This window comes from Echeneis naucrates, chromosome 16 (genome assembly GCF_900963305.1).
Source record: "Echeneis naucrates chromosome 16, fEcheNa1.1, whole genome shotgun sequence".
Classification (NCBI taxonomy): domain Eukaryota; kingdom Metazoa; phylum Chordata; class Actinopteri; order Carangiformes; family Echeneidae; genus Echeneis; species Echeneis naucrates.
The window spans coordinates 11,941,997-11,966,282 of NC_042526.1; the positions used below are offsets into that span (position 1 = coordinate 11,941,997).

General features: G+C 40.6%; 2 protein-coding genes and 1 long non-coding RNA gene across 6 annotated transcripts; 1 reads left to right on the top strand and 2 right to left on the bottom strand.

Annotated features, from left to right (window-relative positions):
- Positions 1-436: 436 nt before the first annotated feature.
- ttc23 (tetratricopeptide repeat domain 23) lies at positions 437-18,806 on the bottom strand. 4 transcript variants are annotated; one of them, XM_029522759.1, is made up of 13 exons: positions 18,412-18,803; positions 18,032-18,197; positions 17,302-17,425; positions 16,922-17,078; positions 16,725-16,850; positions 13,644-13,815; positions 13,373-13,478; positions 12,870-12,997; positions 12,431-12,580; positions 10,649-10,731; positions 10,502-10,536; positions 806-1,032; positions 437-718 (listed from the first exon to the last, which is right to left on the bottom strand). In XM_029522759.1, exons 1-12 carry the CDS (start codon positions 18,450-18,452, stop codon positions 926-928), a joined length of 1,395 nt encoding a protein of 464 aa, XP_029378619.1. In that variant the 5' UTR covers positions 18,453-18,803; the 3' UTR covers positions 437-718; positions 806-925. The 4 variants fall into 4 exon arrangements, with proteins under 4 accessions (XP_029378619.1, XP_029378620.1, XP_029378618.1 ...); XM_029522760.1 differs by lacking the exons at positions 437-718; positions 806-1,032 and having other exon boundaries at positions 9,562-10,536; positions 18,032-18,209; positions 18,706-18,806; XM_029522758.1 differs by lacking the exons at positions 437-718; positions 806-1,032 and having other exon boundaries at positions 9,562-10,536; positions 13,644-13,806; positions 18,032-18,209.
- Positions 1,360-1,975, bottom strand: LOC115056380 (uncharacterized). Its single transcript, XR_003841789.1, has 3 exons — positions 1,800-1,975; positions 1,672-1,724; positions 1,360-1,506 (listed from the first exon to the last, which is right to left on the bottom strand). It is a non-coding gene; the product is annotated as an uncharacterized LOC115056380 (long non-coding RNA).
- Positions 3,252-9,591, top strand: synm (synemin, intermediate filament protein). The gene is made up of 4 exons (XM_029522756.1): positions 3,252-4,125; positions 4,927-5,051; positions 6,126-6,205; positions 6,377-9,591. The coding sequence occupies exons 1-4, from the start codon at positions 3,328-3,330 to the stop codon at positions 8,428-8,430; spliced, it is 3,057 nt and encodes a 1,018-aa protein (XP_029378616.1). The 5' UTR covers positions 3,252-3,327; the 3' UTR covers positions 8,431-9,591.
- Positions 18,807-24,286: the final 5,480 nt, after the last annotated feature.

The following is a 24,286-nucleotide window of genomic DNA, read 5'->3' on the forward strand; positions in this document are numbered from 1 at the left end:
TGCAGTCGCTATCTAGAAAACATCCAACATAGACATTTATCATTTGATTTCATCAATGTTCTTCATGCAAACCTCAGGTTTATGGAGGATGTGTCAGTGCATTCAAACTGCAATAATAAGTTTGAGGTTTATCATAGTCATGCCTCTATTTTTATTATTTGCATTCCTACTCCTTCTGAGGGGCCCTTGGTCTCTAGTACTATCTTATAATACTTTCACAATATCTGTGTGTTCATTACCTGATTGGAGAGAGAAATAATCAAAAACCTTCACAAGACTGTCTTTTTTCAAACTCTGTATCTAAGGCCTCAACATTTTTCACACCTATAGCTGAGATGGTGTATTTTTTGACATGCCATCTTCCAAATGTGTATCTGAGAATTTCTTGTATTTTCTTTTTCTTCTGAAATTTTGAATAAACAAATGAATGAGAACTTTGTCTGCTCGTTGTACTTTGATTCCCTTTAAGACGTGGCTTCCCATCTGTGAGCTGTCAGAGGAGATCTACCTGGGTGCGGCTGCTGACGAATCACTTGTCTCTGTTCGTGCTGCTCCTGAAGGGTCACCCAGCTGGTTGAGCATGGTCTGAATGAGGCTCTGCAGCAGTGGTACCAGTCTGTCGATGGAGGCCAGGCTACCAGATGTGGGAATGTGGATGAGCGCTGCCCTCCCCTGCCCATGATACAGTGAGCAGTAATATGCAAAGTCACACAGGAACCTGAAAAAAAAACAAAGACAGAAAGCATGATCTGGTTGTGTTACATACTTGTGCGTCTGACTAGACACAACAGGACCTCCTGCCCACCTGCCAGCGTCTCTTGAACAAAGGACATCCATCCCTGCTTCTCTGAACTTTTTGGAAACAGCCCTCATGTTAATCACTGAGCAGAGTTTCTCCGGTCCTCCCTCCACACAGCACTGAGTTTCAGGACAGAAACCGCACACATCTCTGTCTCTGTAACCACAATTTGTCGCTGTTTGCTCCAAGATAACAACACTGGAGCCCCTGGATATTCCCAGATGTACCGCAAACTGGGACACACAGACACAAAACGTTCACATGAGACATTACTCTAAATGCTTATGGACGTCATCTGTAGTTTTTGGAACAATTTTAAAACCTTTGGCAAACTTTAGAAGTAAACTGGTTGAGGCCACTTTTGGTTTGATTGCAGTGTTTATGTGCAAAATAGATTTAAATGGACTTAATCGATAAACTTAGAGTTACAAGTTTATTTAGTCTTTGAAACATCACAGGAATCTGCATGTATGGAAACAAAGAAATTATTCAAATTGAACGGTGAAACTAAATGATACAATATTCTGACAGCTTCATATAAAAAAATAAAAAAAATTGCTGGCTAGCTTGAGTCAAAGACTAGATTTTACCTTTGGATTGAAGGTTTGCCAAATGTCAGCAATGATTTGCTGAGTTTTAACGTAAGTCACAGGCAGCTCCTTCACATGAACATCAATCCGCCGTCCCAGTCCGACCAACTTCAGCCTCTACAACACAAACAGTCAGACATTTGACTTCAGTTACAATGGACTCATATTATGGAGAGAAAGACGGAATGAAATCTCTTCCTTATTCTGGGCTTATTTTCACACATGAACATAAATCAGCGTTTTATCATCATTACATTAGAACTTTTTGTTTTGAACCATTACCTGAGCTAATCTCCAGCTCGGGTTCACCAGGAACTGTCGGAAAGGTCCAAACCCTGAGGAACACCAAGAGGCTGAAGATGAGCAGTCACAGAGTTGTACTGATAGTTATTGAGTGATTGTTTCTTTACCAGTAATCAGCACAGCTTCGCCCTCACTCATGTCGCTGTCACTCCACTCCGTTTCCAGATCAGGGTTCAGGTTCAGGACTCAGGAAAACAGATCCTGCTCCTTCACTCTTTGTCCACATAGTGGAGACAAACCGATATGGGAAACTGGTGATGCATTCACGTACCTGTAGTAAATGTGATCACACCTTTCAGGTCTCAAACATCTCGACACAGTCGAATAGGAAAGCCTCCGATGTCTCTCCTGGGTTTTTGAGCTGCTGTTTGGAGGTCCTGAGTTTCTAATTTACCCATCGCCATCTTGATGTGTTTGTCACTAGAGGAAAGCAGATCTGGAGGGGAAGGTGGAGCTGAGGAGGAGGGAGAATGGCTCTCTGTCCTGATTATCAGCCAGATCAATATTTTTGGGACAGCCTGTCAATCACAGGGAAGCCACGCCCTCTTCCAGCCCTTTCATTTTCCTCTGAATGAGAGTAAGTTTTAAAAAATTAAACACCATGTTGTATTGATCCAAACTTGAAGATAACTAAATGTATATCATGCACCCATTTGAAGAATGATTACTGAGGTCATTAACTATGTAAAAATTGAGGACGTTTTCCCATAGACTTTCATTCCAATTGATTTCTTATTCGTACAAATGGACACCCTGACATGTCCACTTCAACAGTCTATGGTCACAGTTTTAAAATCCCGATGAGCAGACTGAACTACTTTTTTATAATTTTTTTTTTTCTTATTTATTAACCTTTTTTTTTGGGGGGGGGGGGGGGGTTATAAATCATAAGGTAACAAAAACCTGTTTTTGTGAAAGGTTTCTGATCTATAAAGAAAATCCGTGTTGTTTGAAGAAATTATTAGCAAAATAACACAAGCAATGGTCTATTTGGCAGAACATATTTTTTAAGCCATATATAATTTCTTTATCCTTAGTGATATTTAATAATATTGGGTTTTGAATGTGCATTTGGTAGGTAAGGTAATTTTTTCTTTCCTCTGAAATGTGATGAGATCGAATTAAACAGCACAAAATGGAAGCAACCGATCGTGACAACAAACACTCTGTTACTGTACTCACAACTAAGAGGAATACAATTGTATAAGACATGCTAACTTATTGATGAATACCTCTATTAAAGCAAAACGTCCGACATTAAAGATGAATATGGACATAAAATATAGTTACACCAAATAGCCTAACTTTTACACAACAGACCCAGTTTGATGCGCATCGAAGGGGCCAACTTGATTGTAGAGTTACTTCACAGCACCTCGCCGTGTGTTCGCTCTTATCGTTCCTTGATCAGTTTTGATATTTCTGACAGCCCTTAAATGCAGCACAACATCTGCCGGGGCCGCCCCGGGACGCTCCTGTGAGCCGGACACGCCCTCCGCCTCCTCCTGCACTTGTCAAAGGCCGCTGATCGCAAGTGACATCGCAGTTTGGCCCCCCAGACACAGACGCGTCAGTCTGCTGTTAAGAAGCCCGATTCGGACCGGACACGTTAGTTTTTAATCGTTAGATGCCACGATGTTGCCTTTCAAGAGAACTTTTGAGAGCGAAAAACAGCAGCTGCAGCAGCTGAACAGCCGACTCGGCCAGTATCTGTCCCGGACCAAGCAGCTGGAGCAAGAAAACGCGCATCTGATCGCAGAAATCAACAAACTCCGGCTGACGAAGACGGCGGAGTTGGAGCCCAGCTACAAGGCTGAAATGCGGGAGCTGCGGAGGATGGTGGGCCAGCTGTCCCTGGAGAAGTCCCAGGCGGAGATGGAGCGGGAGAAGCTGTGGAGGGAGCTGCAGATGGTCCGGTCTGTGTGCAGCGAGCAGACCGAGGTGTGCAGAGACATCAGTGGAGAGCTCAAGGACTGCGAGAGTGAGCTCCACTGCGCTCTGAAGACCAACGGAGAGCTCCAGCAGCGCCTGCTCCGGCTGGAGACCGAGTACCAGAGCTTGGAGGACGCGCAGAGGCAGGAGAAGGACCAGCTCCGGCGGCATGTGGAGGCCCGGGTGGTGCCCATCATCACCCAAACCTACCGAGGGCCCGCGGTGGCCTCCACGGAGGAAGTGCAGGAGTACGCCCGGGGTGTGTCCGAGGGGTGGATTCAGACCTTTGAGATGTACCAGCAGAAGGTGGAGGAGATGGAGCAGTCCATCAAAGCGGACCAGGCCATGCTGGCTGAGCTGCAGAGGGAGAAGATGCTGTACGCCTCAGAGCTGGACAAATTACGCAGAGAAGCGGAAAAACAGGGCCAGGTCCAGATGCGTCTTGAAGAAGAACTCATGCACATGCAGGAAAAATTTCACGTGGACTTCAGTGAATATCAGGTGAGAGGACAGAAAACGGACAGAAAAAATGTACATTTTCCCAGAGTGTCCCACAGAGCAGCGGCTCTGTCTTCACCGTGCCACACCCACCGCCCCCAGAGACAGCTGCCAGGACCAATAATTATTGCTGCCATTTATATCAGGAATAGCTATGATGTGTGACATCCTGTTACCAACCCCACTCTGGCTTCACTCTGAATGGTTCCTCTAAAATGAATCTAATTCTGCCTGTTTGGGTACATTATGGCAGCCAGCAGTAAACTGCAGAAATAATGCATCTTGAATACAACATTTGGCCTCAGTTTGAAAGGATTGAAAGGAGTTTCAGCAAGTGAACACACACACCATCTTCCCAGGACTTTGCATTTGTGAGATTACACCAGTATCTTAAACCAATTAGCTGTCAGACTGACAAATCCTCATTAGCCTCCTAAAGATGGAACACCAAGCAGGTCAGGACTTACAAATGACCACACTGGCTCTGCACTGTGTGCTTTCTCCAGGATTCATCCAGGTTAAAATTTGGAACTGACCAGGTTTTCTGGTCCCTCTGGTGAAAAGTCCCTGGAGTGAGTCAGTGGTCTGGACATTTAATAACTTTGATGATACAATGGTAAATGCTACAAGCACGTTTGACTCAAACAGATAAAACTTGTTTAGTTAACAACGTTGCAGGTGGTTACTCATTCATTTACTGAATGGCTTCATTATTTCCAATTTTACTACAATACCCAATTGACAAATAGAATTGTAAATGAAGTAAAAACTTTGGTTTTGTTCTGTGCTTGTTTCCTCCTCCAGATGATCATTGAGCAGCTGGAGCGCGAGAGGAACATCATGGCTGACACCATAGCAGAGAAGATGAAAGAACACCAGCACCTTCTCCAGGTTAAGATGGATCTGGGCATGGAGGTGGCTGCCTACAGGTGATGAGATTGACTTTGTCAGTTGTTCAGTCAAAACAGTCGTAAATTCACAGTTTGGGCAGGATATGCCCAGCAGTCATTTTAATTTGGCTGAGGGGGAAATAGCAGGCGTTACTGGTGACTTCTGAAAGGTATAATCGTCTTTTGCAGTGATATTTGCATACTTAATACATACGAAAAGGCTAACCATATTTGGCATCCAATTTCTTGTAATAGCTTGGTATGCGGTTTTCATGATCCTAACATTGGTCACACACTGACAGACTATTTTTACTGAAAGACAAAGTTATTTTTATAGCTGTTAAAACATACGGTATTTTCACATTCAAAGATAATCTGTGGTTGTTTTTGTTCAATTATTCGCTGTAATATCATATTATCATAAACCCTTAGCTCATTTGTCAGGACATCTGAACAGTCTACAGGACTATTGTTAAGGTTAATCAACATTAAATTAGTATTAAGGCAAATCCAAAGGAGTTATTTATAAGACTGTCTATTCTAGTCTGTCTGTGTATTGCAAATTTTCCAACAGCACATCTGGTTTGTTTTGAATTTTTGGAATAGACAGAATGTTTGTTCAGAGACGTCGCCTTGGTATCTGTTTCTGTATTGGTCACGAGTCAGCTTTTGCTTTGGGAATCACTGGGTTGTGTGGACAGCCCCGTATTGTAGCTGTTATTTTTAGGTCAGTCTTTGGGAAGACGCTCTTGGGACAGGTTGTTCATTTTTGATGGACGTTTCTCTTTTATGTTTAATTAAGCAGAGCAAAGGTAAGGTGAAATGCGTAAACAATTTACTACAGGGTCTTTATTACATGACAGTGGCTTGTTACCTTTTTGCTGATTACTGCCTTACATGGCCAGGTCCTGGATTCATACCATCTTGTAAGCCTGTTGCGTTTAGTCTGAGAGTTGAGATGGCAGAGCTGAATGATATACACCATCTTGTGAGGTAGTTGCATTTGTCTTTTCGTCTCCATTTCCATCAAAAAAATATTGAGTTAAAGCAGCGGGATAAGCAACTGTATACAACCCGACTGCCTTATGTAGTATGTGTTTCTTCTTTGCACAGGGCTCTCCTGGAGGGACAGAACGTGGGAATACCAGATGCCCACAGGAGAGTGAATCAGCATCAGAGAGAAAGAATAATAGGTACTGTACTGATCTCAATAGATCACAAGAGAACACCTTAAATGGTGTTAAGGCTTTCCACAGAATAAATGAACATGTATTTATATATTAAACAATGTTAAATAAGTGAAGTAAACAGGAAATGTATTATGCATCATGTAGTTACATCTGCTAATTCCTTCTCTGCCTCAGATATCAAGATGCCGGCCCAACCCTACACACCCAGAGCTTCAATTTTACACACCAGGCAGCATATGGACATCAGGTACACACCGCCAGTGTCAAGCCTGAGAAGGTCCACTGTGCCGCCCTCTGGGTCCATAAGTCCCTCTAGGGTCATTCCCATTTCAGTTGCAGGTAGAGATCGTTATCAAAGTCCTGCATCAAGAAGGGACATGATCTCATTTGCCAAAGCTCGGGCCACTGCTGCCACCCCCGCTACAACTACCACAACGACCACAGATGCTGCTAAAGACAAACACACACCCCCGACTGAAAAGCCTGGGGGTCAAGTTGTGCAGAAAACAACAACAACAGAGGAGAAAACTGTGAAAATCAAAACGGTCTCTCAGGTGGAGAACACTAGCAGTCCGGTCAAGTCCTCCACTGCTGAAACCAAATCAGTGCGAATGGTGTCTCCGCCAATGATGACCCTGAGCACGAAAACTGAAGCAGCAGGCAAAAAGCAGCTGTCAGGTGACGCCGAGATAGATTACGGCAAGTTCAGAGACAAAGAGAAAATAGAGCCAGGTGCGAAAAAGATATTGGATTCTGTGTCCGTAGAGGATATCGTTGAGAGAGCAATGAAACCAGCAGGTTTGGAAGCTAGTGTTTGTTCATCAGGAGACTCCAAGGTTCGGTATCATGTGGAGAAAACTCAGCAGGAGGATGGCACGACTAAAACACAGATTGTCCTAGAGTCCAAAGTGGAGGAAGAGCTGGATGTTTCTGAGGACTCTACCCTGGAGGAACTTCTGGGCCAAGGTGTGAAGAAGGTGTCACTGGAGGACATCAAGGACACAGCAACAGGAGGCATGATTAAGAATCTGCTGAGTGAATTGCAGGGAGCTGAGACCCTGCAAAATAAGTCTGTCAATGTGGAAATCATCGAGGAACCAATAGATTCTTACAGCGATGAAGACCTTGAAGTTGAACAGAAGTCCAGATCTATCTTTTATGAGCCCTCCTCAACTTATTTCCAAATTGAGGAGTTAGAAAATGTCCCTCTTAATGTTCATGTTCAGAGTGGTGATGAACATGCGATGAAATCCCCAATGACAGACACAGATCACACCAGAGGTAGATCTGTTCATGTTGAAGAGGTTTCTAGACAGAGTGAATCTCCGTATTTCTCCCATGAGCAAGAACCTCATGAGTATTATGTGTCAACCCCAGATGACAACCTTTCTGAAGCCGAGGAGGGTAGTGGCATTACCTCATATGGCCATTATGGTCTTGTAGATGACCTGTCAGATGAAAGGTATTATCAAGATGAGAGTTTTCCACTGAAAAGAACGATCGTAGAGGAAAGTGACGAATACAAGTTCCTGCCAGGTGTCAAAGAGAGCTTTCCAGAATGCATAATTGAAGAAGAGGTCCGCGTCTCCCCTGTTGTGCAGGAGTCGGTGCTTGAGTTCCTGAGAGAGGACTCTTTGGATCCCAAAGAACAGCTAAAGGGAGCACTAGAGAAGCTACAAAGCTCAGTTTCTGGTCCACTGAGGGAGGAGTTGTCTTTCCTCACAAAGGTGAGCAGTGAAATTCCACAGAATGTGGCTGTTGATGTGAAAAAAGTGCAGCAGTCAAATGACAACGGAACCATGACTATAGTTGCAGAGCTAAACGTCTCTCAAACTTTAGAAGATTCAGGACTCCTGGAGCCAGAGGATGATCTGTCTGAGGAGCAGATTGTCGCAGCTCTCAGATCGTCTAACCTAGAGCTTGAGAAAACCTTCCAGGGTGCAGCAGGAGGAGAGTACAGCTTCAGAGTGACCAAAGGAGAGGATGTAGGTCATGGTGAAGAGTTTGAAGGCTCAAATATAAGAGAATCTGTGTCTGAAATCACTGAAAAATACATCAAACTCAGCCCATCAGAGAAGTCCTTCACCTTCCAGATGGATGTACAGAGCAGCCATTCTGACGCGTCAGCAGGACAAGGGCTGCAACCTCAAATCCCAGAGACCCCAGTAAAGATTCCTCAAGAGAAAAGAGTTGCTACAATTTACCTTGAAAGCCCAACAGATGACTAAGAGCAAATTCAGTCCGAAAGTGTATCACTTCCCTTAAGTGCACATATAGAAGTTGTTTTGATCACATGTGGCATCAGTGCTGACTGTAAACACTATAATAACGATGTAATGTTTGCAGTTAAGCTTTGATTTTGGTTTGCTCTTTTACTCTACCTAATTGGAGTTTATCTAAAACTTGGTGTACCTAACTGCACCTCATGATCAAAGCAAACTTTGTTATCTGGTTAAAATAACCAGATTAATACAAATATATTCCATGGTATTCATTAAGGGAAACATTTCTTTTAATAATACTCAATGCTAACTAATATGAGTAGAATTAAATTAGAATTATTCTTATAGTAGTTAATACTGATGGAGTGTTGCACTGGTATGTGTTACGCTTTCATACTTTATATTTAGTTTTGTTTACACTCTAGATTTCTCTATTTTTCTATTATCTTGTGCTACCCAGCTTAAACAGCCGCTACTGCAGTTTACAGCACACCATTAACCCAACAAACACATAGTGTTGTGCCTACCATGTTTCGTCTAACTGCTCAAGGTTTAGTGCAGAGAGACATAGGGATATGATGGGTGGAGTAAAGTGGTGCTGTACAACTCTACAAAGGCAGACTGGGCCTTTCATTTTTCTTTCGTTTTGGGCACTGCATTCGAATGGAATTTCGCAACTTAATACTGCATCCTGCAAGCCCAACATGGTTTATTTTAAGGAGCAGTTGCTAATTTGTTCAGAATATAGTCATGTAACTGTCTTTGTTGTGGAGTCAGGAAAAATATGGCAAGTTTTGAATGAAAGTGTAGTGCAAGTAAATGTGACACTTAAAAGAGTTAGGTGTTGACAGATTAAATAACTTAATTACACATTTTGAATAATGTACATTTCTAATATTATATACTATATTGAATGGTGAACATTTAGCTCTGAACAAGTGGTAGAGTTTGGGATTCAAAATGTTAGACTGTACTGCTTAGAATGCCAGAGGAGGTTTGGTGTCACTTTGAAAAGAAAATAGTAAGAAAAAAGAAAAGAATTAATGCAGCACTAATATTAGAGAAAATATAATCACATCCGGTTTTAATATATGTTATGGCACCATTTACTTTTCACAGTGTTAGCTTAAAAAAAAAAAAAAAAAAATCACCTCTGGTCTGACATAACAGTGTGTTCATGACCATGACTATTTTTGGCTCATTAGCTTAGTGGCACTGGATGTTCACTACGGTTTGCTTTGTTGTGTGCTAGTTGCAGGGAGAGGAAATGTTAATTGCACTGTGGTTATTGTAATGAGTGCTTACCAACCACTGAGCAGTGTCGTCACGGACGGGCATTTTGGCTCTATCATGTTAAAATAATAACAAAGTTAAATCTGAATGCCATGCTTTTATTCATTGTTAGAAATTAAATAAAAACTAAGCAGAAGATAAAATATTTGTCGCATTGAAGTGCCAGATACAGCAGATTCGCTTACATTTTCCCATTTATGAACTGCAGTAATTAAAAAAAAAATTAAAATTAAAACTTAAATTAAGGAATATTTGTTGGGCGTGTACACAGTGTACTCTGGAAACCATGTGCCATTTCATAGTGTACATGATTTTTGTACGCAAACATTCAGAAAATCAAGTGATATCTAAGCAATATTCAGTAAGTGTGCTAAATAAGTATCAGTCACCATGGATAACCAAAGGTCTTTGCTTTAATTGACATTATTTCTACTTAACATAACCCATAACATTACTGCTTTGGTTGACAGTCGTTCCAGCCCTTCCTTGGAAATGGACTACTTCCTTAAGACAATTAAAACCTTTTGTGGATATGTCTTCTGTGTAAGAGTTTTTCTTCAAAGATCATCATGATCAGGGCAATGAAATAGAAGCTAACTTTCAGTCGAAACTGATCAAAACAAACAACAAAATGTCACTAGTTTGTGGTCCAAACCCTCAAAGTTACTGGGAGATGTTGGTTGGTTTTTTTTTTTTTAAAGCTTTCAGGAGTCAGACATTGAATTTCCATCATTGGCGCTAGAAGGTGAGACTGAAAATGTTTGACACTTTGTTTTCTTTTTACCATGCCTCTGGAGCCTCTCAGCCACTACTGGTGCCCTGCAGAGCATACAGTACTTGGTTACATCGCTTGCTTATTGTTGTTCCCCCCTTCTCCCAATATATTAATATAAGATACTTGCAAATAAAAGTAAGAGCTGTGCATATTTACCGAGCCAACATATCCACAGCTTTTTGTGTAGCTTTCGTCTTCTTGTGCTGAGGACCATACATCAAACTCTGTATTTCCAGGCACTAAAATTAAAAATAAAATAATGACAGTAGAATAAGTGGTCAATGGAAGATAAGAGGTACAACTTGTGCTCAGAGGGGAATAAATACTTCCTAGCAACATGTCAATGCACTAAACATCTGAAAATAACCACTGCAGCAGTCCAAGCTTTGGATAACACCTGTGCAAACTACTCCAAGTGTCCAGTTAACAAGGGGGATCTGCAAGATTTATTACAAGCACCCAAAACCTGCAACACAAGATTTTGGATTTGTTAACTCAAAATAATTAAGACCAGCCTGAGTCCACACAACACTGGACTTTTCCTCTCTACATTTAATTTGGTCTAATCAAATGGGTGGAATCAGCAATCATTGCCTAACTTTACGACATCAGAAAATGTTACATTATTAAACCAAATCCTGAAAAGTCTGAACTTTAGACTACAAACACATGTCTATGACTGCACAGTTCCCATGGTGACACAATAGACACTATGAAAGGCTGCCTGTCTGTCATATATGCAAACATCAGAAATAATGATGTAAAGATGTAAAAAGAACCTGAACTTTGCTAAATCAGGGAGGGGGAATGAAAGTTTCCCTTTTCACCGTGGAAAGTAAAACTCTTTGTAATCTGCAACAGATCCATCTTGTGTCACGTCTGTTTTCACTGTTGCTAAGGTTGACGTAATGGAAGGCCTTTTTTTTCTTTTTTTTCAGGAATACTCCAGAGGAGAGGGGAAATGTGAAGTGTGTTTTTCTGTGTGTGCCATTGTTCTAAATGTTTGTTTTGAGGGGACATACTGTATTAATTTTCCGTCGGAAAAACAAAACTTAGTCACTGTGCAGATGGTGTCACAATGACAGGGAAAAAAAATGTCCGGACATGTCTGCTCTGTGTCAGGGCACTTTAGAAAGGTTACTACGTGGATGTGGTTAGAGAGAGTGAGCTCTGATATACCCTGTCATATTTGGACCCCTCACACTTGGATGCCATAACAAAACAACATAGCAACCAGCCTTCTTCACTTACAGGCATGTAGTTACCAGTTTGAAGAAACCCCCCTTTGAGGGTGTTTTTTTAGTGTGTTTGAGGGCAGAAATTAGCTCATTGGGAAAACGTGCAGTCATACTGTATGTGAAAAACAAAATCACTCCTTACATAACAAATCAAAACAGTAACAGCTATAGAGTTTGCACACAAATAAATCTGGTGAAAAGCTGTTGTTTGTTCAATGCATGTGTGCTGGAAGATATAAGAATGTCACCTTTGTCCCAAAGAACAACTTGGGATACCACACTAATTGAGGTCAATGTTCCCTTAATTGAAAGCATTTGACAGACTGCCAATCTTTTTCCAAAGCTGAGGAAACACAAAGTCACTCTGTGTGATATTTTACACCAGGGAGGGCAGCTCTGCACCTTGCACCCAAGATTAGCATTAACTCTGATAGCACTGAGCTTTAGAGACATGGCAGAAATAGCTCATCTCGAAATGATAGGGACTCTGGTGTGTATTTTGGACAAGCCTCATCTGTCACTGGTGTAGGTGGCCACACCTGCTGACTCCTGGCCTTTTAGTCAGCCCCCATGAATAGTTTGGCAGGAAAAACATCATGCAGGATGACGGTAACTACTACGCTTTCCAGGATTTCTAAGAAGCTTTTGCAGGGGATCACAAGATTGCTTGTGCTGTTTATGTTCTCTTGCATGTGATTACCTTTGTCATGGTCCTGTGTGCCTGCACCATCCTACCCTCCGTCATCTCCATGCTTCCTATCAGCTGAAGGGTGTCTGCTACCTCAGCACTCGTGTCACCAAAAGTGGATCTCTTCATTGTAATTGAGTTTCTCTGAATCTCCACACATCTCTGCAGTGGTACATCACATACGGGTAATTCATCTCTTACCAACAGAAGAAAGAGCCACACCCAATTTAACAGTTGGAATTAACCTCTTGACAATTACAAACTCTGAGGGAGTGTTTCCATGGTGCTGCTCTCGGGACAAAAAAAAATTGTGTTGCTAACAAAACCTTCTGAGGTTCTGTAAGTGAAAAAGAAAACATATCAGGTGCTTTGAAAGGAAAACTTAGTGGTGGTCTCACCTGACTGATGTTGTAGATGTGTGCGTTTGTGCATGTGTGTGTCTGTATTTAACCTCTTGTTCGCCATTGATGAGGAGGAAACGACAGAAATCATCTTGAGCAGCGAGAAAGGCTGGATCCTGTGGACCTACAGAGTTCCTGTATGCACTTAGACTCAGCTCAAAGTAGTGACCTGCAGACTCTAAACCAACATGAGGAAAAATACTCAGTGATGCACAGTGACTACTTAACTTATAGCAATGCTATAATTGACATAATACCAGTTTCTTAAATTATATACTGCTCCAGAATCACTACAGAAACCTTTGAGTAGCAGTTCCATTTTTGTGTCCAGATCATTTCAATATTCTCAGGGTGCTTTACAGATACCATGGAGCAGACATATGCACAAGTGAATTGTACTGACATGGGTGGACTCGGTCATGTAGGGCTATTACAATAAGCCTCTTATAAGTCTGGTTTCCATATCATCATCTCAAAGAATTTGACATATAGGAAGATAATGGGAGATTCCAGCTCTGATAAATGCCTTTTGCCTCTGTCTGAATAGACTCACCATTGTGATGGGGCTCTGGTACAGCAGAAAGGATGAGGGCCAGGCTGTGGGTGATCTGAGCCTTCTTCAGCTCCTCCAGGCTGTGGCTCATAGCAATGGTTTGAGCCTAACAGAAATATCTACATTAAATGAGGCAGATCGCGTATCAGCAAATAAGGGGTTAGGAACTTTACTTAACAACACAGCATGGCACTGTTCCAGGAAGCCTTCGTGTGGTTATATATGTTGTGTTTAAGTGTTGTGCATTATATCTAAGTGGTATGTCACTTGCCTTGGAGAGATACTGAATGGCCTGGTCCAAATGACCTCTGTCTTGTTCAATGGTGGCCATGTCCCTATACACAGAGCAGGTCTTTTCTGGCTTATCACAGTCCTTCAGCAGGTTCAGTGACCTCTCACACTGGCTTAAGGCCTTGTCGGGCTTATTTTGTTTCCTATAGATCCTTTAGAGCAGGGAGGACACACAGATAAGCAGAGACAGAAAGACAGACATCAAGACAATGACCTCTGTGTTCTACTATACAGAGCAGGATGGTAAAGCAATATTGTGAAACCATTTATATTAACAGTGCATGTTTGGTGCAAAGCAGAATATAACAGGGAAAGCTTGCACATCTCCTTTTTATAAGTATTTCATTCAAGATTGTCTCCTCATTAGAGTTCCCTCACTTTAAATACTCCACACCAGGGTCTGACGAACAAGTCCCAAAGGGTATTCAAAAATCATTCTAGGGTGTCTAAATAAGGTAACACTATAACAATGCTTTGGTATACCAGCATGCATGCCCAGTCCTCACTGTTTTAAAAGACAACTACTTCCTATAATATTGCAAGGCCTGTTACTGAGCAAGATCTTGGGTGGCCACAGAGAGGAGATGAGATGATAGCTGCAATAATCACTGCAAGGACACTGGATCCATCAGGAACCTCAGCTAACAGCTAACAGCTTCAAATCATCTAATGGACTCTAAATTTAATTCAGCTCTCCAGTCACGTTTGGTGGTCAGTCTCCGAGGGCACACAATTCAATACTATGTGATCTCTCACTATATTGCTGTTGCATAGTAGTATAGAAAACCAATTTTCATAATTCATCTTTCCATATCCACACTATAGTGTATAGTGGTCACCAGAATGACAGTTCATTTGGCTACAAAATGCACATGGAAGTAATCTGTAAGAGCGCAGATTTAGATTCCCCCCTCCCAAAAGGTCCTGGCTCAGGGGTTAAATGTCAGCAGCACATATTACTAAAACAATGCAGAGGCTTTTATTTATTATTTTTTTTACAATTCCCATGAATCCAAGATTATCCTAACATGCAGTAATGGATAACAGGAGTGCCCCGCTCCTAAGTGTTCATGAGGCAGGCACTTAAGTCCTTTTAGGGCAGCAGAGCTGAAGCAGAGCTACAGTGCATTCCAGCATGGCTTGAGTCCTGCCATTCTGCCTGCATGGCCAGACAGAGACAATGCTTCTCTATCCTCTCATTCACTCTACATCCTTATGCACTTCCTGGCAGAACGGTAATATACCACATCCCAATGAAATCTACTAAGACTCCTAAGGCCACTGAATTAATACAATTAAGGATTTGTAGATATGTTGCCAAGCAAGCCACACAGCCCTCTTTTGTAAACGTTTCCAGAACATGGTTTGACGTAAATTTGCTCTGGGCTTGCATTTGGAAAATTATATATTTGAGCCAATTCAGAGTGAAAACAGAAGGACAAAAACATAACACTGTGGCAGCAAATCTGTGTAGTGTTGACTCTCTGCCTGAAGAGTCTGATTTATTATATTCGTAAGGCAGATTTAGGTAAAAGAATACAGTTGCATGTTAACATCACCTGTGTGGCTAGTGATGCTATCCTATCCTCCTCCTAACCTGCTGGCTTTAATTATTTTATATTTACATCTGAAACAAAAGTTGATTTAGCTTTTTTAGAATGAGACAACAGATGCAGATGCAGATGTATGCTGTGTATGCAGCACAACTAGTTACTTGCAACATAAACAAAGCTGATGAACGTGAAACTTGGTGGCTGTTCATTTCAATTGACATGATGTATAAACATAAAATGAAGTCCCTTGACAGACAATTCCATCTGGCTGATAAGAGCACACCTTGAGTGTGGATCTGAAACTGGGCAGAATATTTGGACTGGGATCTATAAGGGAGTTGAGCTTACATTATTGTTTCAGGCTTTGGTGGGAACATTCCCCTCGACCACAACAGTGTTGACTGACAGAGCTTTAGAAGCATGCCAAATTCTTAGTCATCACCTAACAAAAGAGATTTAGAAAGCTTACACACCAGCCAGAGTCTGCACATTTTTTCAATTACACACATCATGTCAACAAACTCTCTGAAATAGACCAAGATGGCATCATTTACAAATTCCCATGAGTGTAGATCACCCCAGACGCTGATAAGGCTTATTAATGCAGAATTAACTTTTACAGAGTCAAAATACATATTCTCAAAATCAATTCTCTCACATTTAAAAAAACCAGGGCCAAAATAAACAGAGCCATTAGGTCTCACAACCCAGGTAAGACTACACTTTGTTTTTATGTTATGCTTCTAATTTTACCAACAGAAATCTAAGCTATGAGAAGAGGCTGTTATTTTTATGTTACCACACAGCTAACCAAAGAGTCTACACTGCTGTGCTTAATGCCTCCAGCATGGCAGACAAATTTTTAATCTGTTCCAAACCATATGGTTTGGATCTTTGTGAGCCCTCGCATTATTACATTTATGTCACTGATGCTATAAACAAATTCATTATATGGAAAATATGTGTAAACAAAATGGCTAAAATTTTACATTGAAATTAGGACTCTCTAAAGGAGGGAAACAGAACGTCTAGACAAAAGAATAATTGAGGATGGCAACCAGGTTTAACTGAAAATAGGAGGTTTCAGGAAGCCAAAACCCTAATATTTCTTTTGTTGTTCACAAAAGAACATAACATTATGTCACATATATACAATATAGTTTTAGTAGCATGACTAAGCCAGAAACCCCCACTTGTAAAACAATTTGAGAGGTTGATTATATACAAATCTTCTGTACTCTATTGCCATCTTGTGGTCAAACTCAAAAAGAACTTTACAACTACTTGAAAGAGGAACAGTTAAATAGAGCAAATTACCTGATTAACAGACATTACTCCCACAAAATGAGTGGATTCTGCCACCATGTACCACAAGCTACAAATGTTGCATTACTGCCTCTAATTTACTGTATTTTTACTATTTAACCTACATTTTCTTGAGCTATGCTACTGAAACAATACAGAGGTATTACACCTTTTTCTTTTTTTTTTTTAACTTATTACTTTACCTGCATAGTCCAGTGGAAATTTCCAGCTCAGTCTCTATAATGTCCTCTTGTTTCATGGCACAGTGTTGATGAAGCTCCTTAAGAACTTGCTCTGCCTCCAGAAAAGAAGATTCTGCCTCTTCTAAAGTGGGGGAGTGTCAAGGATATTTTCATCTTGTAGATTCATGCAGTATTGTCAAACACAATAACAAGGATATTTGGCTGTAAGCAGTGCAGCACCTCCCTGTGTGAGGTGTACACTCAGGACACACGTGAGGATCTTGTGTTTTTCACTGCTGCAGGAGGAGATGGTGAAGCAGACAGACAGTAGCTCCCTGGCCAGAATACAGTGCTCCCGGGCCTGAAGTCCCCAGCCTGAGGAAAGAAGTAATCATAGACTGGAAACTGAATAGCATGTTGACTCTAAATCTGAATATCATTGTTTTGTTGTTGACAGTCAAAAATTAAATCTGTGATAGATTAGAAAATATTTAATGGTTAAATGTATTGGGTGGATTGTTTTTTGTGGTCTTTTCTGAAAACAAACCATATTATCTGAAGTCAGGATATACTTATAGTATTTTCTTAATAAAATTACCTTTGTGTCGGAAATATGCTCTTGCCAGTCGGACATGAGCCTGGGCTAGTTTCAGATGTCTCTTCCCATATACTAGTCTAGTCAGAGCCACATAACGCACCAAGTCCTGGATGCAAGAGTCAAACTGAGAAAATATGGTTAATGGCATTCAGTCTCACTGTACCATGCATCAAAAGCCATAGAAATATTACAATCTGTTGAATAAAAACATGATAAGCAATTAAATGCATAAGTCATACATCACAAAATCAAAAGCATTCACTGGTTACAGCCTTTTATATAGTAATGGTTCTGCTATATTCTAGTATTCATATTGATGCAGCCTCTCCTGTTCAGGTAAACTCTTACTGAAAAGTTTGGGCATGTTAACACCTTATCAAGGTGTCTGATCATCTTTTTGTGATTTCTGGGAATTAAGACACACCTGCACACTTTCTAGTGCTATGTTCATGTATGTATGAGAGAACACAAAGGATCAGGCTTCTTGTGTCACATACCAATAACAGCATGGACACAATCAAAACCAGAGTAAAACTCATAATCACAATAGCAACATGCATCTCAACAGTGATAATTATCATTGACAGCCTTAAGTGTGCAGCTAAGATTTATACAAGATCTAAGTCTTCATGAGGTGTTGTGAATGCACAGCACCTGAGCAAACCCTAACCCTAACCCTAGAACACAGAAAGCCATGTAAAATTGTCACAGCAGCTTATACTGTACGCACATCTTGGTTGCCTTCATGAGTCTGAGCCTGGCAGTCAAAGTGTTTGAGCTTCTCCTCTGGAGGCATCATCATAAAATCCCTCTTTGGACAGCCTGTTTTTGTTGGACTCTGCACGTTGGACACAGACGGAGGCGATGCGTCGGTGCTTCCCATGCTCTGTGGGGATCTGGGTGCAAGACTGGCAGAACATGGAGGACACGCATTACAGGAGACCACCTTGTAATTGAAATGCATGTAAGTCCACTGAGGCCTGAATCAACTGAGGGCACTTTGACAACTTGGTGAGAACTAAGAAATTAACTTTCCTTCAACATTTTCCTGCCAATGCAGTGGATAAGTGGGTTAAACGAAAACTTTAGCAAGAACACAAAAACGCTTACTCGGTCTGAGACTCGTAGGAACTGGGCCGTGTTTGTGCCATCGCGTTACCATCATCAAGCGGCCACAGTTGGAGGCACACGTAGACTTTATTTGAAAGGGAAACGCGACTTCCAACTTATTGTGGATTTAATGCAGCCGCCATTGCTCCGTGTTATTCGACGCTGCGCTCGTTTCCGTGGTAACAGTGCACACGTAGCCTGTTAGCCCATTTAGCATAATTGCTGATGCTCTGTTATGGACGATGGGATTAAAAACCAAAAGAGTACTTCACGGCGTTGAAATGTAAAAATCACCTGTACAAACACGGCGCTCACAGCTGCCGGCAGGCAAAAGCCAGACTCAGCCGAGGACCGCAGTTTAAGGAGGACAAAGCTGGAGTATCCAACACGGAGAGCCCTCCGGTGGAGCTAAGGAAGTGGGATGCGTTCAAGAACCGCTGAAGTAATCAATGACAGTTCAAATGTTCATTCAAACAGTGTATACAGGCCGTGATGGCTCACGTTTTACTTTCATTTTGTTTTCTGAGCACCAAAGAGGCTACAAGCGTTTAAGTTTCTCAACATGAATTCCCCGATGATGCTTTCCGGGTTGGTTGGTTAACAAAAAGAGAACAGCAACTTTCAAAACACGATGTCAGCATTTTACATGTTAGGTTGCAGGTTTCTTCAACTAAAATGTTATTCCTGAAATTACTCCTCAAAAGTGTGATTTGTAACAAATCTGAACATTAGTGCAACACAGTGCAGGTTCCCAAATTAAATCTGGACTCTGCAAAACTGCTAAGAAATGCTAAGAAATGGCATTAATTTGTTTAGGCCTATTACCTGTTGACGTGTGTGTTTGGATGATTATTCTCACATAGTATTTCAACACCTTTGTTGAAATACATCAAAGAAACCTTTTAAAGCCAAAGGCCATTACTTCACAGAATTAGACATAAACTAGAGAGTAATTGAACGCACCTGAATTTCAAATTTGTCTTTGCAGAAAAAAATACTGTTCAGTGACCTTCTTCTTCTACTTCTAATTATTATTATTATTATTATTATTATTATTATTATTATTTGCTACTACATGTAGAAGTTACCGAATTACAATAAGAAAAATCTTCAGATGTTATATTAGCACAAGTGAAGTGGATACTTCTGAGCTAACTGAGCAATACCAGAGTTTCTGCTTTTGTCATCTACCAGACATTATAGGCAGCTGTGACTTTAAATTGGGATTTCTTTTGTTGCAAACTATTTTTAAAAAGTTTATATTAACATACTATTTTTTAAATGATATTTTCTTATATTTTTTTTCTCAACGGGCAGTTTTCTGCAATTCCGCTCAGGATAGAAATCATTTTGAGTAATTTGTTTTTCATTCATTTCATCATTAAGAGTCCAAAATGTTGAGTATTTTTTTTAGTTAGTTTTAGTATTTGTAGTTTTTAAACAACTGCAGTATTGTGAAACTTCCACAAGATGTCAATATAGTAACACAAGAGTGTACTGCAGGTTCTACGGTTGTGCTCCAGGGAGAAGGCTATTACAAATTTGTTGTGCTTTTTAAAGATGTGATGGCAGGGGTTCTGGCCTGTCCTTGGGGCATTCACACTTCACAATGTTAAACTAGCAATACATAAACCCCAGGGCCATCCTTTCTTTTTCAGTTCTACAGCCTCAGCATTTATCAGACCATTTATGTCATTATTTCTCAGGCCTCTAATGATGTTACTTGTAATTTGAAAACCATAATTTGGTCACTTACATGTGATAACAGTCTGAAAAAACAGACAAAAGCCCAAAGTGTTTTTTGATGATATGGGCTTAATATTATTAATAAAATAATAATGAATAAAAGCATCATCACTGGAGTAACAATGTCACAGTCAATCAAAACTGTCCTGTAGGGCAATGCATTTTCTTTTTCCTTCTTAGGTAAATATGGTGAACGTAAATGCCAACATTGACCTTAAAGTTGGTCAAAGTCAGATTCTAATAGCTCATTAGTTTTAATGGGTGGATGTTAAATGGACTGAAGTCACTGCAGCGCACAACTTATTGAGAGGTGTCACTAAGATGAGAAAGTAAACAATGTACCTGAAACACATCGTCCTATACTGTTTTATCACTGTACACACACACACCCACATATTATCTGTGGGTGTGTGTGTGCGTGTTTGTTTTTACTTATGAGCACAGGTGTATTGAAAAGATGAAAATAAAATAATTAAAAAAATACAGAGCTATAGATAAGGAATACATGTGTTCCACATTATTCTGCACTTTAGTAGGTGGGAATGCTATATACCAATAGCGAGAAGAGGAAATGTGCATTTCCTTGTGAAAATATCCTTTCTTACATCAGTGTCCAAAATCCTTGCAATATAAACAAGAAGTAACGTCTCTGTGGCTGCTTTGAGAAATTGGTCTCTGGAGACAGCTTTCTAGGTTAATTTATTCTGTATCAGGCTGGCAGTATTTGTACTGTCACCACTTTTAAACTCGGGGCAGAGCACATTTTGTGTGCAATACTGCCTAAGATAACTTCTTATGGCTCCATGGGATGATTGCTGCCGGTTGATTCTGGCAGACCATGAGACAACCCGTTTATTTGTTTGTGGGTCCCGTGAGTTTTTGGCTGGCCGTTCAGGGCTCTGTTTGGCCCCAGTCCCTGTTGGGCTTCTATTTCTGAAACCCAAGTGGCTCTTAATGAAGCTGGTAGGGTTGGCATGGGCCCTCAGCAAACCCAGGCCTGATCAGACCCTTCTTCTTCTGCCTTGGCAGTCACACTCCATTTGCTCCCTCTGGCTTCCTAATTTAGTAACGGTGGGTAAAAATATGCACTAACGAACAAGGTCTGGTATGTCAGGCTAGCGTCCAGAGAAGAGGGAGAGAGGGGATGGGGGATTCGGGTGGGGGGGCTGCTGTTTTCACAGCAGGCACCCAGTGACAGGGGTAGAGTCACTTAGACCTCTCTGACATCTGTGTGTTTCTGTGTGTATGTGTAGACATTGAGGGGAGTGTGTAGGAGTGGATGATGAGCAAGAGGTGAAGGGTGAGCACTTAAAATTTTTCACCCTTGCCAAATGCCATTCAAACACTTCTAATCATTCCTCTGTTTTCTTTAAATCCCACTGTGAGAGTGTGCGGCAAAGCTGTGGTGTATAGTGCAAATGGACTAATTATTGAAAGAGTGGCATTTTCATCTCAAGTTGTTTACCTAGTTGCATTTTTTAACACTATTGCTGCAACTGTAACCTCAGTGTAACCAGCCTTGTGTTTTTTACACTTTGTATAAAAAAAAAAAAAAAAAAAAGACAACGTCTCAGTGGGACAGTGTGCGTTTTATGCATGTTGTTTGGGGTTGACAGTTGGCTGCTATATCTGTGGGGGAACCCGTTCACACGTGATATATAGAGCTTCCTGGTTCAGCTATACTGTAGACTTAGTTACAGACCATGCAGGCAACGGAAGAAAAACATGTTATTTAATGTATGTTTACCCTATACACGCCAGGCTTCCAAAGTTCTCCATTTTCCATGGACTCATTCCAAAAAACATTAATGGTGAATAACTTTATTGAGGCCATTTCAGTGAAAGACATGAGAGAAATGGTGCCAGAAAAGTCTTTTTCAATTATATAATGGCTCTAAATATTTGATTCTGAATAATGGTTTCCTCCTACAACTTAAAATGTACAATGCAAGAGCGCTAGCCTTAAACAACACAGTGTGAAGGTAATGAGGTTTTAATACATTTTTGAGCTTAGAATAACATCCACTGCCTGAGCTCAGTCCTGCGCTTGCAATTATTCTATTTTCATCTGTCAAGACACTCGACCATAGAAATCCGCCCTCAAGCACTGCAGACCTTCCTGTTCACAGTTTAAGAGGCTCATGACAACCTTGTCAGCTTCACTTGTAAAGCCAAAGCTTTGGTTGAAAACAGCAAATCTGTCTTGTTGGCCGCTGCAGAAATACTACATTTACAGGCCAGCTGACAGCTGCTCAACAATCAGTAGATTTTTATAGATTATTTAGAAAAAAATGTTGACGGATTTGTCATGAAACATATGCAGTGCACCTCGTAGCACAAAGAGCTTATACAAGATATCACAAGTTGTATGGTGAGTTTTTGACACACAACTGTGCGGTAAAGGAAGGACAAGGTAACAAAAATACAGTTTCAAGTTTTCCTAATGCACGTAAAGTGTTGCATTATTCTCACTGAGCTGAGCCTGTTTGAATAAAAATGCACAGAACAATTAACATTTTTATTCCTTTCATTCCATTATCATTAACTTCAAGAGAAGTTAGTCATCATATAAAGTGCTCTTCATATTACTTCAATTTGGTGTTTTTGCTGAATGAAATAATGGAAAGTAACATAGATTGCTAAATGTCCCCTTTGGAACTATTATAGCCATTTCATAAAGGCTTCATTTGCTGTTTAACTGTTATATTCTGTAGTAAGATAAAAATTAAAAAAGCCAATGAGACATAAATTATTATAGTATCTTAATGTACAGTTCCACCCGGCTTCAATTGTTAGCACAGGAATGTCTGAACAGCATTTTATAACAAATAGCAAACAATTAATGAATCCCGTTCTCAGTCAGGAATGTCTGCAAACTCAGCTCACATTATTCTTAAATTCAGTCTTCAATTGTGCTATTCTCACATATGTCACAGTTATTAGCTAAAACCACAGACTAGCACCTAACTTTTATACAGCTGTGCCCACTTCCTGTGCTAGTTAACCCACAGATACCCATCCTCTGCCACTGAACATGAGTTGTCACGGCAAATAGTTTAAAGTGGGAAACAGAGTAGATTTTATTTAATATAGCACATTTTTATAGAGTATCTCAGAATCGTCAAAAGTAATGATTCAAATGTAAAAAAAAAAATGTATCTGCATCACTATGTGTGTCTCTGATATTGAATTTATTTTAAATTATTAAAATTCCAAATTTGTGGAAAATGTGGCACCTCTCTGTTGTTGTTAAACAGCACAATTGGTTTTAGCACTTTAACAAAGGTATCCGCTTCTGACTCACAGCAAATATGCTAATGTATTCACAGCTGCTAGACTTAAGATAAAGCACGTTATTCGCACATAAGAGATGTGTTCCAGTACTGTAATCAAAGTACTTGTTCGAGTGATGCCACTTTTAAGAGGTAGAAACAAAGCCAGGCACTTAAGCCGGGCACCCCTTCCTTTGAATTGACTGAAGCTGTCCATAGCTAAGACATGATAGTTACCGTGTGATAAGATAAGCTGTCTTTCCATCCAACAGCGTCATCCAATGCCAATGCTTTTTAAGCAAGTGTTTTGTATTCAAATGTGAATTGTTCCCTTCTATGACAAAGACTTAGACTGGTTTAAACTTGTGTTTATCCTTACCCAAACCTTGGCCTAATTTGAAGCATATGCAGAAAACAAATCTACTATTGTTTCAGCACTAAAGCTTCGTCTTTTCTTTCTATTCAGTGTCAAAATCAAAGATTATGGAAAGCTTTGGAGGTGATATTGCCGTTTTCTGTTTAGACAATGGTGCTCTAAACCAACAACTGTGTTTTGTGTGCTGAGAGCGAGTACATTCCTTCATAATTGCAGTTTTAGCTGTATTGCGACAGGGAGATATGTGTATGGAGGAGTTTCATCCTCTTCCAATGGCCCTGCAATCAAGCTTTGAAATGCTGCAACAAGGATCAGCAACTGTTCACCAGACATTTGCAAAATAACGTGGGGGGGGTTCATCTGTATCTCCACGTAAAAAATACACAGGAAGATAGCAGCACTGAGGACATACCTACAGCTGATGAGGAAATGGACTCCAAGTCTCCAAAAAATAAAAACACAAAGGCTTCAGTTTTAGACA